The 15,100-nt window shown below is 45.2% G+C and overlaps 1 protein-coding gene across 1 annotated transcript in view; it reads right to left on the bottom strand.

Annotated features, from left to right (window-relative positions):
• Window positions 1–25: 25 nt before the first annotated feature.
• LOC111978912 (probable ribonuclease ZC3H12C) overlaps window positions 26–15,100 on the bottom strand; it is a 27,914-nt gene continuing 12,839 nt past the window's right edge. Inside the window, exons 4-6 of the mRNA XM_024009162.2 lie at window positions 5,346–5,580; window positions 5,117–5,223; window positions 26–5,021 (exon numbers count right to left, since the gene is read on the bottom strand). Coding sequence (XP_023864930.1) covers window positions 3,568–5,021; window positions 5,117–5,223; window positions 5,346–5,580 — 1,796 coding nt within the window. The 3' untranslated portion in view covers window positions 26–3,567. The remainder of the gene's footprint in view (window positions 5,022–5,116; window positions 5,224–5,345; window positions 5,581–15,100) is intronic.

Below are 15,100 nucleotides of genomic sequence, written 5' to 3' on the forward strand. Positions count from 1 at the left end.
CCCCCGAAAAAGACTCATCACCACCTTGAAAGCTTGAGTAAGGCTTTATTATTCATAACTCATAAGAAGTCAACATTTTCCATTTGGCCTCAGTTCCCTGAATCAGCAAGTAAGACTGCTACACAGGCCAGAGTATTATAAAGAGTCACGTGCTCTGGGGTTACAGTACTTAAAGCTCATTGTTTTAACATGCGTTGCCCCCCCCATTCACATACAGTACAGTCACTAAGGCAAGAACATCAACATCACATCAGTTCTCCATTTTCCTCCATTACATTTTGGCTTGAAATGACCCATGTTGACCTGTGATGAGAGGATCATCATAATACATATATAACATAGGCTAACCCTTGCCAATTGTTTTGGTCCCTGACAGCTTACTGCCTCCCAACCTTATTTTTTTGCACTTTTATAAGGCATTTATTAGATGTAATAGTTTTATTGTAGCATAAATGATGTTGGATTTAAAGCACAACAGGGATGACTATTTAAATAAATTATACATGGTATTTGGAGAAGTGTCTGACAAACTGTTTTTTTAAACCTGAATTGTAGGCCTTGGATACAGACTGACACAATGAAACAAACAGTCAAATACAATAATATACTAACCAGTCAGATGAAATAAAATAAAATGAACCAAATTCCAAAATGATAAAAAAAAATTGGTGGAAGAAATTCAACCAAGTACTGTATACAAAAACCAGCACATATACCACAGGAGGTTGGTGGCACCTAAATTGGGGAGGACGGCCTCGTGGTAATGGCTGGAGCAGATTAAGTGGAATGGTATCAAACACATGGTTTCCAGGTTTGATGCCATTCCATTTACTCCATCCAGCCATCATTAGGAGCCATCCTCCCCTCAGCAGCCTCCATTGACATACAGTATACATACACTGTCTGCAAACTGAACACAAGTCACCTCATCAAAGGGTGTTTAATTATACCAGAGATGAACAGTAGAGTACAGAAACATCACACAGAGTACAGAAACATCACACAGAATTCCAAAAACACCTCTTTAAAAAATCTGAACATGGAAAAATATGAATTTGTTTAACTGAACATGGTTCAGACTATCATCAGATGTGGTTAAAAAAAGCACAATGCCATGTAGAGGCATGTAATACTCTGCCACACACCGGAGCACACTGGCACATAGTGCCCTAGAAAGGTGCTAGACGTTGCTCAGCTAAAAAAATTCACTTTTGGCTGTTGTCATGATGAGAAACTGGTTCCAGAGACTAAGTACTGTCTTTGTCAAGTCAGCGGTGTTCCACTGATCCTCTGAAGGGATAGCCTTAGTTTGAAGAGAGAGCTGAGAACCACGGTACAGAAATATATTAAGAGAAAGATCATGACTGTCAATAGAGGCTGATGGTGAAGAAATAAATCCTGGCTTCACCGTAAAGCTGACACAGTCACACTCGCATGACTGAGACCACCCAACACAATTTCAGTTCAACAATAATAAAAACAACTCACCTTTTCCTGTCGATCAGTGCTATCCGGAATCCTTGGGACATCCCTACCTTAAACCCTCACCCCCATCCTAACCATTACCTAACCCAAACCTTAACCATTTAAAATGTCAACTTCAATGGGGTAGGGACGTCCCAAGGAACCCGGATATCACATAACTTTTTCTGTCCTCTCTGTATGCTGATCATCAATCACAGTACAGTAGTTTGAATAAATTGCATTTGATGCCCTTTTCTTTCACAAATACTTCTTAAAACACAATTTTTTTAAATCCCAAAATATATACTGAACAAAAATAAAACAACATTGGAGGTGGCTTATGGTAGAGAAATGAACATTCAATTATCTGGCAACAGCTCTATTGGACATGCTGCAGTCAACATGCCAATTGCACACTCCCTCAAAACATGAGACATATGTGGCATTGTGTTGTGTGACAAAACTGCACATTTTAGTGGCCTTTTATTTTCCGCAGCGAAGTTGTTCCTGTGTAATGATAATGCTGTTTAATCAGCTTCTTGATATGCCACATCTGGATTATCTTGGCAAAAAATAAATGCTCATTAACAGGGATGTAAACATTTGAGAGAAATATGCTTCTTGTGTGTATGGAAAATATCTGGGATCTTTTATTTCAGCTCATGAAACATGGGATCAATACTTTACATGTTGCGTTTATATTTTTGTTCAGTATATTTTAGAACAGTAACAAATGTGACCAATTACGGCACATATACTCAAAATACCTCTTGTATAAATATTCTCATATAAAACAATGATCTGGTTTAAGTTAATAGGATACAATTTGTATCAACGAGGAGAGGCATTCTCTTGTTCACTAAAGTATGTGGTGGTCAGGTTACCTTGGCAACACAAGTCCAGTGTTTTGGACTGCTGTGTGTGAGTAAGGCACAGAGGTGTCATTGCCGTACTATTTATTCTATTCACTGAGCGATAGTGACAACTTGCAATGGATTCTAAGCCAGGAGGTAGAGGCTAGAAATACCCTGTCCACAGACTGAAGTTACAGTGCAGCGCTATTTGTCTGTCTGTCTGGATGGTTACACCAGACGTCTTCTCTTGTAATGATACCCTCTTTAACTAAAATACTCTTACTCATAATGAAAATGACAAAGGGACAAATAAATTAACACATTCATACGTAAAAAAACAGCAATATAAAAAAACTGTTTAAACGAACAGTGCACCTGCACTAGTCTGAATATCCTCAAGAACCATCTTGATATGATTTCAATGGCCAGAATGTTTTTTGGAGGACAAAGAAAAATGATTTTAATAAAGGAAAAGAAAATCAATATCGCAATCTTCTATGCTGTGAAGTAAGTTTTTGGTCTCTCCCCAGAGAGGAACTAGCTCCTGTATGTAAGAGTAAACAATAACCTGGGGTTTTCACATTAACTTTATCAGGCCTTTAACAGTTGGAGTTCCTGCGTTTCACTTCTCTCAATGGGAAATTCATCAAATCTTTCAACAATGATATCAAATTCACCACCTGTTTTAACAATTCTCTGATGAAAAAGGACAGGGATAAAATGTCATCAGTGTAGCTTGGACTTATGTATTTGCTTTGTCTTTTAGTTTAAAATGTTTGGAAGTGTAATTTTATGATGACAAACCATACCCTAGATTTGGAATCCCAGAATTCACCCTGTTTTGACACCTCAGGACTTTCCCTAACTCTGAAGCACCCTGAAACACTTGAGCCCCTCTTACCCTATGATGTGATTTCCAAAAATAAAAAAATCATAAATAAATCTATGAAAAGTGCCATTAAAAAATATAAAAAGCTATAGAAATAATTTTAAATATATTACAAAATAAATAAATTAAAGCAACACATCCCATTCAGAGTCTCCGGAATCCTGACCTTAAGTGCTGAAGGTGTTCTCATACCACACAACAGTAATGAACGAGCAGGGCAGTGACATAAAACAATAAGGTTGAAAAAAAATAACATTTGCTGGAAAAAGATAAAGCATCTTCCCCTGCATCGTAGATGTTTTGGGGAGATTATAGAGTTGAGCACGCCACTTATTTCCTCTGCTACGGTAGTGTCAGTACTCAGTAGCCAGCCTGGGACTTCTCAGCCAGGATKGCTGCAGCCAGCTGCTGGGCGTCCATCACATGGGGGTTCCTCACCATCACCACCCTCACCAGCTCTGGGGGGAAGATGTTACACAGGTTGACAAACACATTCTCCCTCACATCCTGGTATCTGCCCAGGGCAGGGGGCTCCTGGTGCTGGGGGGCCGTGGAGGGGTGGGTAAGAGGTGGAGGATGGGAGGAGGAAAGGGATTGAGGATGGGGAGAGTGTGTCCCCCTGGGCCAGGGCGAGTGCCAGGGTTGTTTGCGGCCCTCAGGCAGGGACTGGAAAGTGAAAGGCTCGTAGCAGGCCTGGGGGGGATGCTGGTAGTGGGGGTCCCATCTGGCCAGTCGCTGCTCCTGTCCTGGCCCAGGGTAGATCCTCCTTGGGTGGACATGGGATTGCTTGTAGAGGCTGTTGTTGTCCTGCCAGGTGGAGCCCCCCAGGTTATGCCCCAGAGGAGAGTTGTGAGAGAGGGAGTGGGGGCTTGAGGTCTGGGATAGAGTTTGGGGAGGGTAGTTCCCAGAACAGCCAGAGTGGCTCCCCACAGACGGTTGCTGAATATGGGGAGGAAGGTAGGAGAGCTGTGCCTTGAAGTGGTGGAGGGAGGAGGGAGGATCCTCCAGGCTGCTTTGAGCTTGAGGGTAGCCATGGTGGGAGCCTCCATGGGGGTGCTGGGTCAGACCAGGGGGTGGGTGGTTGGGGTGATGTGGGTAGCAGCTARGGCAGTGATGGTGGTGGTGATGGGGGTGGGGATAGTGGCACTTGAGGCTGTCATCCAGCAGGGGATCAGGGGAGAAGGAGTCTGAGCTCACGCTGCCCTCGCTGCTGCAGTCAGACACCAGTGAGCCCGTCCGTAGGTCAGCCGGGAACAGCCGATCGGGGCTCCGCGGCACTACCAGGCTTAGGCTGGAGTAGGCCCTCATCAGGGAGTGGTAGCTTAGCTCCGGGGATTCACACGTGGAGTATGACTTTGAGTGACCAAGCCCCGACAGCCCTGGAGCTCTGGAGGAGGTGTTCCCCCAGTCCTGAAGAGAGAAGCCGTGGCTGGAAGGAGGTCCCCCAGGAGCAGAAGCCAAGAGGCTGCTGCTGCAGCTGCTGCTACTGCTGCTGCTACTCCCTCTGCGGGCCTCTGCTTTAGTCCTCCTGCCCAGACGCTCTTCCAGGAGGTCGTTGTATGAGGGGGCGCAAAGGCTGGGGTCCGACTGCCTCTTTGGGGGAGCTTGGTGGGGGTCTGGGATCCCGTCTACCCTGGAGCTGCTGGACATGCTGTGACTCTTTACCATCAGAGCCTCGCCCACCCTTTTGGAGGAAGAGGTAGAGGATGAAGAGGAGTTCTTGGCACGCAGCTCGTCGGCCACAGCGCGTTGGGGCTGACTGCCTCTCTCAGGGTGGAAGAACTTACACTTGTGGCCGTAAGTGCACTTCTTCCCTAAGGAGAGAATACAGGATGGTTAACTCTCAATTTTGAGGCAAGCCAAAAGAGGCTGAATGAATAATGCATAAGAGAGAATGGCTAGGTGTTACCATAGGGACATTGCTGCTTCCTGTGTTCTGGGATAACTGGTCTCTTCCTCAGGAAGTTCTCCAGACTGGGACCATGGCGACCCAGAGGATCATCAGGAGGCATGAACCTGGACACAACCACATACCAGACACACCATCAGATATCCACATATCAATCCCCTTGGAAAAACAACTCCAGATACTAATAGTGATAGGCTCTTTGTCCACTGTGTTGCTGGGACTTCCATACTTGTCATTGACGAACGTATACATGAGCAACCGCTCGTCAATGAACTTCTTCCACTCTGGCTTCTCATTGGCCAGGTCCCGGTAGTTGTCGTTAGAGACGATGATGCCGTCGGACTCGTAGGCCAGCTTGACGATGAAGCGGTCGTCATAGCAGACCACCCGGCGGCCCTGGACCCGACGAGAGGGAGTGAACACAAGGATCTTGTCTTTCTCTAGATCCCGCAATATCTCCTGGTCTAGAGAGAGAAGAGAGAGAGCGAGAGAGAGGTATGCATTATGTGACGCAATTGCAGAGGCCAAATTGAGCTCMGTAACACATCGCCAATCGCCTTTCAAATTTTGTAACAATGCGGAGGGCTCTGTATAGCTCCATATAGCTCCCCATTGACATGATTGCTTGACGGTAGGTGGGGGTGGGAGGTCCTGTATAGATACAAACTCACTTCCTTGACACTAAGGTAACCTGCCTAAATGACTACCGACCCGTAGCACTCACGTCTGTAGCCATGAAATGCTTTGAAAGGCTGGTCATGGCTCAGATCAACACCATTATCCCAGAAACCCTAGACCCACTCCAATTTGTATACTGCCCCAACAGATCCACAGATGATGCAATCTCTATTGCACTCCACACTGACCTTTCCCACCTGGACAAAAGGAACACCTATGTGAGAATATGTTTTATTGACTACAGCTCAGCGTTCATCACCATAGTGCCCTCAAAGCTCATCACTAAGCTAAGGACCCTGGGACTAAACACTTCCCCCTGCAACTGGATCCTGGACTTCCTGATGGGCCGCCCCCAGGTGGTAAGGGTAGGTAACAACACATCCGCCACGCTGATCCTCAACACAGGGGCCCCTCAGGGGTGCGAGCTCAGTCCCCTCCTGTACTCTCTGTTCACTCATGACTGCATGGCCAAGCACGACTCCAACACCATCATTAAGTTTGCTGATGAAACAACAGTGGTAGGCCTGATCACCAACAATGATGAGACAGCCTATAGGGAGGAGGTCAGAGACCTGACTGTGTGGTGCAAGGACAACAACCTCTCCCTCAATGTGATCAAGACAAAGGAGATGATTGTCGACTACAGGAAAAGGAGGACAGAGCACGTCCCCATTCTCATCGACGGGGCTGTAGTGGAGTGGAACAGGTTAAGAATTTCAAGTTCCTTGGCGTCCACATCACCAACAAACTAACATGGTCCAAGCACACCAAGACAGTTGTGAAGAGGGCACGACAAAACCTATTCCCCCTCAGGAGACTGAAAATGATTTGGCACGGGTCCTCAGATCCTCAAAAGGTTTTACAGCTGCACCATTGAGAGCATCCTGACGGGTTGCATCACTGCCTTGTATGGCAACTGCTCGGCCTCCGACCGCAAGGCACTACAGAGGGTAGGGCGTACGGCCCAGTACATCACTGGGGCCAAGCTTCCTGCCATCCAGGACCTCTAAACCAGGCGGTGTCAGAGGAAGGCCCTACAAATTGTCAAAGACTCCAGCCACCCTAGTCATAGACTGTTCTCTCTGCTACCGCACGGCAAGCGGTACCAGAGCGCCAAGTCTAGGTCCAAGAGGCTTCTAAACAGCTTCTACCCTCAAGCCATAACACTCCTGAACAGCTAATCAAATGGCTACCCAGACTATTTGCATTGCCCCCCACCACGCTGCTGCTACTCTCTGTTATTATCTATCCATAGCCACTCTACCTACATGTACATAATTACCTCAGTTACCTTGACACCGGTGCCCCTGCACATTGACACATTGACTCTGTACCGGTACCCCCTGTATATAGCCCCGCTATTGTTATTTACTGCTGCTCTTTAATTATTTGCTATTCTTATCTCTTACTTTTTTTTTGTATTTTTTAAAATCTGCGTTGTTGGTTAAGGGCTTGTAAGTAAGCATTTCACTAAGGTCTACCTACACCTGTTGTATTCAGCGCATGTGACAAATAACATTTGATTTGATTTGATTCCTTCACAACAGCTCTGCTCTACAAAGCGCAAGAAGTGTGAATGCCCTGACTTCTGCAGAGGCCGTATCGCCGTAAATGATGCAAGGCCAATAAAGACGTCAGATTGACCATGCAGCACATTTAATGGTGAGATGTCACATGGTGAGACGTCGAAGCCTCCCACCATTAGCTCTGACAAATTGAAAACCCTAGTCATTGGCGACTCCATTACCCGCAGTATTAGACCCGCAGTAAAGAATCGTCCAGCGATCATACACTGTTTACCAGGTGGCAGGGCTACCGACGTTAAGGCTAGTCTGAAGATGGTGCTGGCTAAGGCTAAAACTGGCGAGTGTAGAGAGTATAGCGATATTGTTATCCACGTCGGCACCAACGATGTTAGGATGAAACAGTCAGAGGTCACCAAGCGCAACATAGCTTCAGCGTGTAAATCAGCTAGAAAGATGTGTCGGCGTAGAGTAATTGTCTCTGGCCCCCTCTCAGTTAGGGGGAGTGATGAGCTCTACAGCAGAGTCTCACAACTCAATCGCTGGTTGAAAACTGTTTTCTGCCCCTGCCAAAAGATAGAATTGGCCCTCTTTCTGGGACTCACCCACAAACAGGACCAAGCCTGGCCTACTGAGGAGTGACGGTCTCCATCCTAGCTGGAGGGGTGCTCTCATCTTATCTATGAACATAGGCAGGGCTCTAACTCCTCTAACTCCACAATGAGATAGGGTGCAGGCCAGGCACCAGGCTGTTAGCCAGCCTGCCAGCTTAGTGGAGTCTGCCAAAAGCACAGTCAGTGTAGTCAGCTCAGCTATCCCCATTGAGACCGTGTGTGCCTTGATCTAGGTTGGGCAAAACTAAACGTGGCAGTGTTCACTCTAGCAATCTCACTGGAATAAAGACCTCCTCCATTCCTGTCAATATTGAAAGAAATTTTGATACAGTATCTCATCATCTCAAAATAGGGCTACTTATTGTTTGATCCCTCACTTCCAAGGCAGTTATAGTCAATGAACTCATCACTGATCATAATCTTGATGTGATTGGCCTAACTGAAACATGGCATAAGCCTGATGAATTTACTGTGTTAAATGAGGCCTCTCCTGGTTACACTAGTGACCATATCCTCCGCGCTTCCCGCAAAAGCGGATGTGTTGCTAACATTTACGAGAGCAAATTTCACTTCCCCCCATAAAATGACTGTATACAGCGTTCTTCACTGAGTTCCCTGAATTCCTATCGGACCTTGTAGTCATGGCAGATAATATTCCAATTTTTGGTGACTTTGATCTTCACATGGAAAAGTCCACGGACCCACTCCAATAGGCTTTCGGAGCCATCATCGACTCAGTGGGTTTTGTCCAACATGTCTACGGACCTATTCACTGCCACAGTCATACTCTGGACCTAGTTTTGTCCCGTGGAATAAATATTGTGGATCTTAATGTTTTTCCTCATAATCCTGGACTATCGGACCACCATTTATTACGTTTGCAATCGCAACAAATAATCTGCTCAGACCCCAACCAAGGGTCATCAAAAGCCGTGCTATATATTCTCGAACAACCCAAAGATTCCTAAATGCCCTTCCAGACTCCCTCCACCTACCCAAAGACGTACAAAGACGTACAAAGAATACAACAATCKGTTAACYACCTAACTGAGGAGCTAAATTTAACCTAGATGCAGTTGCACCACAAAAAAACTAAAAACATTTGTCATAAGAAACTAGCTCCCTGGTATACAGAAAATACCCAAGCCCTGAACCAAGCTTCCAGAAAATTGGAATGGAAATGGCACTACACCAAACTGGAAGTCTTCCGATTATCTTGGAAAAACAGTACCTTGCAGTAGCGAAGAGCCCTCACTGCCGCTCGATCATCCTATTTTTCCAAATGAATTGAGGAGAATAAGAACAATTCAACATTTATTTTTGATACTGTCGCAAAGCTAACTAAAAAGCAGCATTCCCCAAGAGAGGATGCCTTTCAGTTCAGCAGTGATAAATTCATGAACTTCTTTGACGAAAATATCATGATCATTAGAAAGCAAATTACGGACTCCTCTTTAAATCTGCGTATTTCTCCAAAGCTCATTTGTCCTGAGTCTGCACAACACTGCCAGTGTTTCCTCCGACACATTGGTGCGGCTGGCTTCCGGGTTGGAGGCGTGCTGTGTTAAGAAGGAGTGCGGCTTGGTTGGGTTGTGTTTCGGAGGACGCATGGCTTTCGACCTTCGTCTCTCCCGAGCCCGTACGGGAGTTGTAGCGATGAGACAAGATAGTAATTACTAGCAATTGGATACCACGAAAATTGGGGGGAAAAGGGGGTAAAATTTAAATAAAAAATATATATAAAGAAATTGGCAGTAATATAAACCTCTCTTGAAAAAGTCAAACCTTGACCCAGAAAATATAAAAAACTATCGGCCTACATCGAATCTCCCATTCCTCTCAAAACGTTTTGAAAAAATGTTGCACAGCAATTCACTGCCTTCCTGAAGGCAAACCATGTATATGAAACACTTCAGTCTGGTTTTAGACCCCATCATAGCACTGAGATTGCACTAGTAAAGGTGTTAAATTACCTTTTAATGGCATCAGACAAGGCTGTGCATCTGTCCTCGTGCTCCTGGACCTTAGTGCTGCTTTTGATACCATCGATCACCACGTTCTTTTGGAGAGATTGGAAACCCAAATTGGTCTACACGGACAAGTTCTGGCCCGGTTTAGATCTTATCTGTCAGAAAGATATCAGTTTGTCTCTGTGTATGGTTTGTCCTCTGACAATTCAACTGTAAATTTCGGTGTTCCTCAAGGTTCCGTTTTAGGACCACTATTGTTTTCACTATATATTTTTACCTCTTGGTGATGTCATTCAGAAACATAATGTTAACATTCACTGCTATGCGGACGATACACAGCTGTACATTTCATTAAATCATGGCGAAGCCCCAACATTTCCCTCCCTGGAAGACTGTGTTTCAGACATAAGGAAGTAGATTGCGGCAAATGTTTTACTTTTAAACTCGGACAAAACAAAGATGCTAGTTCTAGGTCTCAAGAAACAAAAATATATTCTGTTGGCTCTGACAACTAATCTTGATGGTTGTACAGTTGTCTCAAATAAAAGGACCTCAGCTTTACTCTGGACCCTGATCTCTCTTTTGACGAACATATCAAGACTGTTTCAAGGACAGCTTTTTTCCATCTACATAACATTACAAAAATCAGAAACTTTCTGTCCAAAAATGAAGCAGAAAAATTCATCCATGCTTTTGTCACTTCTACATTAGACAAATGCAATGATCTACTTTCCGTCTACCTGGACAAAGCACTAAAAACACTTCAGTTAGTGCTAAACAACACTCCTTCCGTGGCCTCCAACTTCTCTTAAATGCTCGTATAACAAAATGCATGCTCTTCAACCGATCGCTGCCCACACCCGCCCGCCCGAACAGCATCACCACTCTGGACGGTTCTGACTTAGAATATGTGGACAATAACAAATACCTAGGTGTCTGGCTAGACTGTAAACTCTTCTTCCAGACTCACATTAAGCATCTCCAATCCAAAGTGAAATCTAGAATCAGCTTTCTTTTTCGAAACAAAGCCTCCTTCACTCATGCTGCCAAACGTACCCTCGTAAAACTGACTATCCTACCGATCCTTGACTTCGGCGATGTCATTTACAAAATAGCCTCCAACACTCTACTCAGCAAATTGGATGCAGTCTATCACAGTGCGATCCATTTTGTCACCAAAGCCCCACATACTACACACCACTGCAACCTGTATGCTCTCGTTGGCTGGTCCTCGCTACATATTCGTCGCCAAACCCACTGGCTCCAGGTCATCTAATAGGTCCTTGCTAGTAAAGCTCCGCCTTATCTCAGCTCACTGGTCACCATAGCAACTCCCCGTAGCATGCGCTCCAGCAGGTATATTTCACTGGTCATCCCCAAAGCCAACACCTCCTTTGGCCGCCTTCCCTTCCAGTTCTCTGCTGCCAATGACTGGAACGAATTGCAAAATCACTGAAGTTGGAGACTTATATCTCCCTCACTAACTTTAAGCGTCAGCTGTCAGAGCAGCTTACCGATCGCTGCAGCTGTACACAGCCCATCTGTAAATAGCCCATCCAACCAACTACCTACCTCATCCCCATATTTGTTTTTGTTTTTCTGCTCTTTTGCACACCAGTATTCTACTTGCACATCCTCATCTGCACATATCACTCCGTGTACTTGCTAAATTGTAATTACTTCGCACTATCGCCTATTTATTGCCTTACCTCCGTACTCCATTTGCACACACTGTATACAGATATTTCTATTGTTATTGACTGTACGTTTGTTTATTCCATGTGTATATCTGTGTTGTTGTCTATTGTCGCACTGCTTTGCTTTATCTTGGCCAGGTCGCAGTTGTAAATGAGAACTTGTTCTCAACTGGCCTACCTGGTTAAATAAATACATTTAAAAAAATAAAACACAGCTGCTAGAATCTTGACCAAAACCAAAAAAATTGATCATATTACTCCAGTGCTAGCCTCTCTACACTGGCTTCCTGTTAAGGCTTGGGCTGATTTCAAAGGTTTTACTGCTACCTACAAAGCATTACATGGGCTTGCTCCTACCAATCTTTCCGATTTCGTCCTGCGTATATACCTACACGTACGCTACGGTCACAAGACGCAGGCCTCCTTATTGTCCCTAGAATTTCTAAGCAAACAGCTGGAGGCAGGGCTTTTTCCTATAGAGCTCAATTTTTATTGAATGGTCTGCCTATCCATGTGAGAGACGCAGACTCGGTCTCAACCTTTAGGTCTTTATTGAAGACTCATCTCTTTAGTAGGTGCTATGATTGAGTGTAGTCTGGACCAGGAGTGTGAAGGTGAACGGAAAGGCAATGGAGCGACGAATGGCCGGTTGGTCGCAATGGAGCGATCAATGGCCGGTTCCCCTCTCTCCACTGGGATTTTCTGCCTCTAACCCTATTACGGGGGCTGAGTCACTGGCTTACTGATGCTCTTCCATGCCGTCCCTAGGAGGGGTTGAGTGGGTTGAGTCACTGACGTGATCTTCCTGTCTGGGTTGACGCCCCCCCTCGGGTTCGTGCCGTGGGGGAGATCTTTGTGGGCTATACTCTGCCTTGTCTCAGGGTAGGAAGTTGGTGGTTTGAAGATATCCCTCTAGTGGTGGTGGGGGCTGTGCTTTGGCGAAGTGGGTGGGGTTATATCCTGCCTGTTTGGCCCTGTCCGGGGGTGTTGTTGGGGCCACATTGTCTCCCGACCCCTCCTGTCTCAGCCTCCAGTATTTATGCTGCAATAGTTTTTGTGTCAGGGGGCTAGGATCAGTCTGTTATATCTGAAGTATTTCTCCTGTCTTATCTGGTGTCCTTTGTGAATTTAACTATGCTCCCTCTAACTCTCTCTCTCTCTTTATCTCTTTCTCTCTTTCTCTCTTTTCTCTCTTTTCTCACTTTTCTCTCTTCTCTCGGAGGACCTGAGCCCTAGGACCATGCCTCAGGACTACCTGGCCTGATGACTCCTTGCTTTCACAGTCCACCCCAGTCCACCTGCTGCTGCTCCAGTTTCAACTGTTCTGCCTGCGGCTATGGAACCCTGACCTCAGGGGCGAAAATCTGATATCAACCTTGGAGGGGACAATTAATACGCGCTATTAAGTGTCTATAATCAGCACAAGTGCTTTCATTGCGTATTAATAATATATTGAAATTACATAGTTATGTTTACAGTGATAGATTGGGGGGACAAATAATATTTTTCCCAGGATGGGGGTCGTGTCCCCCCGTCCCCCCTGGGATTTCCGCCTATGCCTGACCTATTCACCGGACGTGCTACCTTGTTCCCGGACCTGCTGTTTTCGACTCTCTCTCTCTACTGCACCTGCTGTCTCTAACTCTGAATGATCTGCTATGAAAAGCCAACTGACATTTACTCCTGAGGTGCTGTCCTGTTGCACCCTCTACAACCACTGTGATTATTATTATTTGACCCTGCTGGTCATCTATGAACGTTTGAACATCTTGGCCATGTACTCTTATAATCTCCACCCGGCACAGCCAGAAGAGGACTGGCCACCCCTCAGAGCCTGGTTCCTCTCTAGGTTTCTTTCTGGGTTCCTGCCTTTCTAGGGAGTTTTTCCTAGCCACCGTGCTTCTACATCTGCATTGCTTGCTGTTTGGGGTTTTAGGCTGGGTTTCTGTATAGCACTTATGACATCGGCTGATGTAAAAAGGCTTTATAAATAAATTTGATTGATTGAACGTATACAGTATAAGATAAACTCGGAACTTAGGTGAAGAAATTGACTATGGCTTCAGACTTTTAGTCTGGAGAGACATGTAAAAACCAATGAATTAAGATGGCGCCGACAGAGAGTGCTGCCTCGCTTCTAGTCCTTTGAAACTTTGCAGTACACTCGCAATAACATCTGCTAACTATGTGAATGTGACCAATAACATTTATTTTGATTTGATTTGAATCATGAACAAAGCCACCAGCATTTGTTTGTGATTCTTCTCTGATGAAACATTTAAATGTCAAGTAGCCTAACACCAGGGCTCGGCTTGTGCCTATAGAGAATGTAAATGTACGCAATTTCCACCTATATGAAAAAAGCAATGATATCGGAAAAATGTTAGACAAGTCTATTACAGTCTAAAGTGGCTTCAGGTTTGTCCTTTGAATTTGTGTGACATTAAGGAATGTCCTCTATAGTGGGACCCAGATGCCACAATGATGTTTTTCACCTACTGTACCCATTGACTGTAATGTACAGTAGTGGCCAAAAGTTTTGAGAATGACACAAATATTAATTTCACAAAATTTGCTGCTTCAGTGTCTTTAGATATTTTGTCAGATGTTACTATGGAATACTGAAGTATAATTACAAGCATTTCATAAGTGTCAAAGGCTTTTATTGACAATTACATGAAGTTGATGCAAAGAGTCAATATTTGCAGTGTTGATCCTTCTTTTTCAAGACCTCTGCAATCCGCCCCTGGCATGCTGTCAATTAAATCTGGGCCACATCCTGACTGATGGCAGCCCATTCTTGCATAATCAATGCTTGGAGATTGTCAGAATTTGTGGGTTTTGTTTGTCCACCCGCCTCTTGAGGATTGACCACAAGTCCATGGACCCAAAATATTGATGTTTTGTTCCCCGAGCCACTTAGCTATCACTTTTGCCTTATGGCAAGGTGCTCCATCATGCTGGAAAAGCATTGTCGTCACCAAATAGTTCTGGATGGTTGGGAGAAGTTGCTCTCGGAGGATGTGTTGGTACCATTCTTTATTCATGGCTGTGTTCTTAGGCCAAATTATGAGTGAGCCCACTCCCTTGGCTGAGAAGCAACCCCACACATGAATGGTCTCAGGATGCTTTACTGTTGGCATGACACAGGACTGATGGTAGTGCTCACCTTGTCTTCTCCGGACAAGCTTTTTTCCGGATGCCCCAAACAATTGAAAAGGGGATTCATCAGAGAAAATAACTTTACCCCAGTCCTCAGCAGTCCAATCCCTGTACCTTTTGCAGAATATCAGTCTGTCCCTGATGTTTTTCCTGGAGAGAAGTGGCTTCTTTGCTGCCCTTCTTGACACCAGGCCATCCTCCAAAAGTCTTCGCCTCACTATGTGTGCAGATGCACTCACACCTGCCTGCTGCCATTCCTGAGCAAGCTCTGTTCTGGTGGTGCCCGATCCCGCAGCTGAATCAACTTTAGGAGACGGTCCTGGCGCTTGCTGGACTTTCA

Source organism: Salvelinus sp. IW2-2015, linkage group LG2 (assembly GCF_002910315.2).
Source record: "Salvelinus sp. IW2-2015 linkage group LG2, ASM291031v2, whole genome shotgun sequence".
NCBI classification, from domain to species: domain Eukaryota; kingdom Metazoa; phylum Chordata; class Actinopteri; order Salmoniformes; family Salmonidae; genus Salvelinus; species Salvelinus sp. IW2-2015.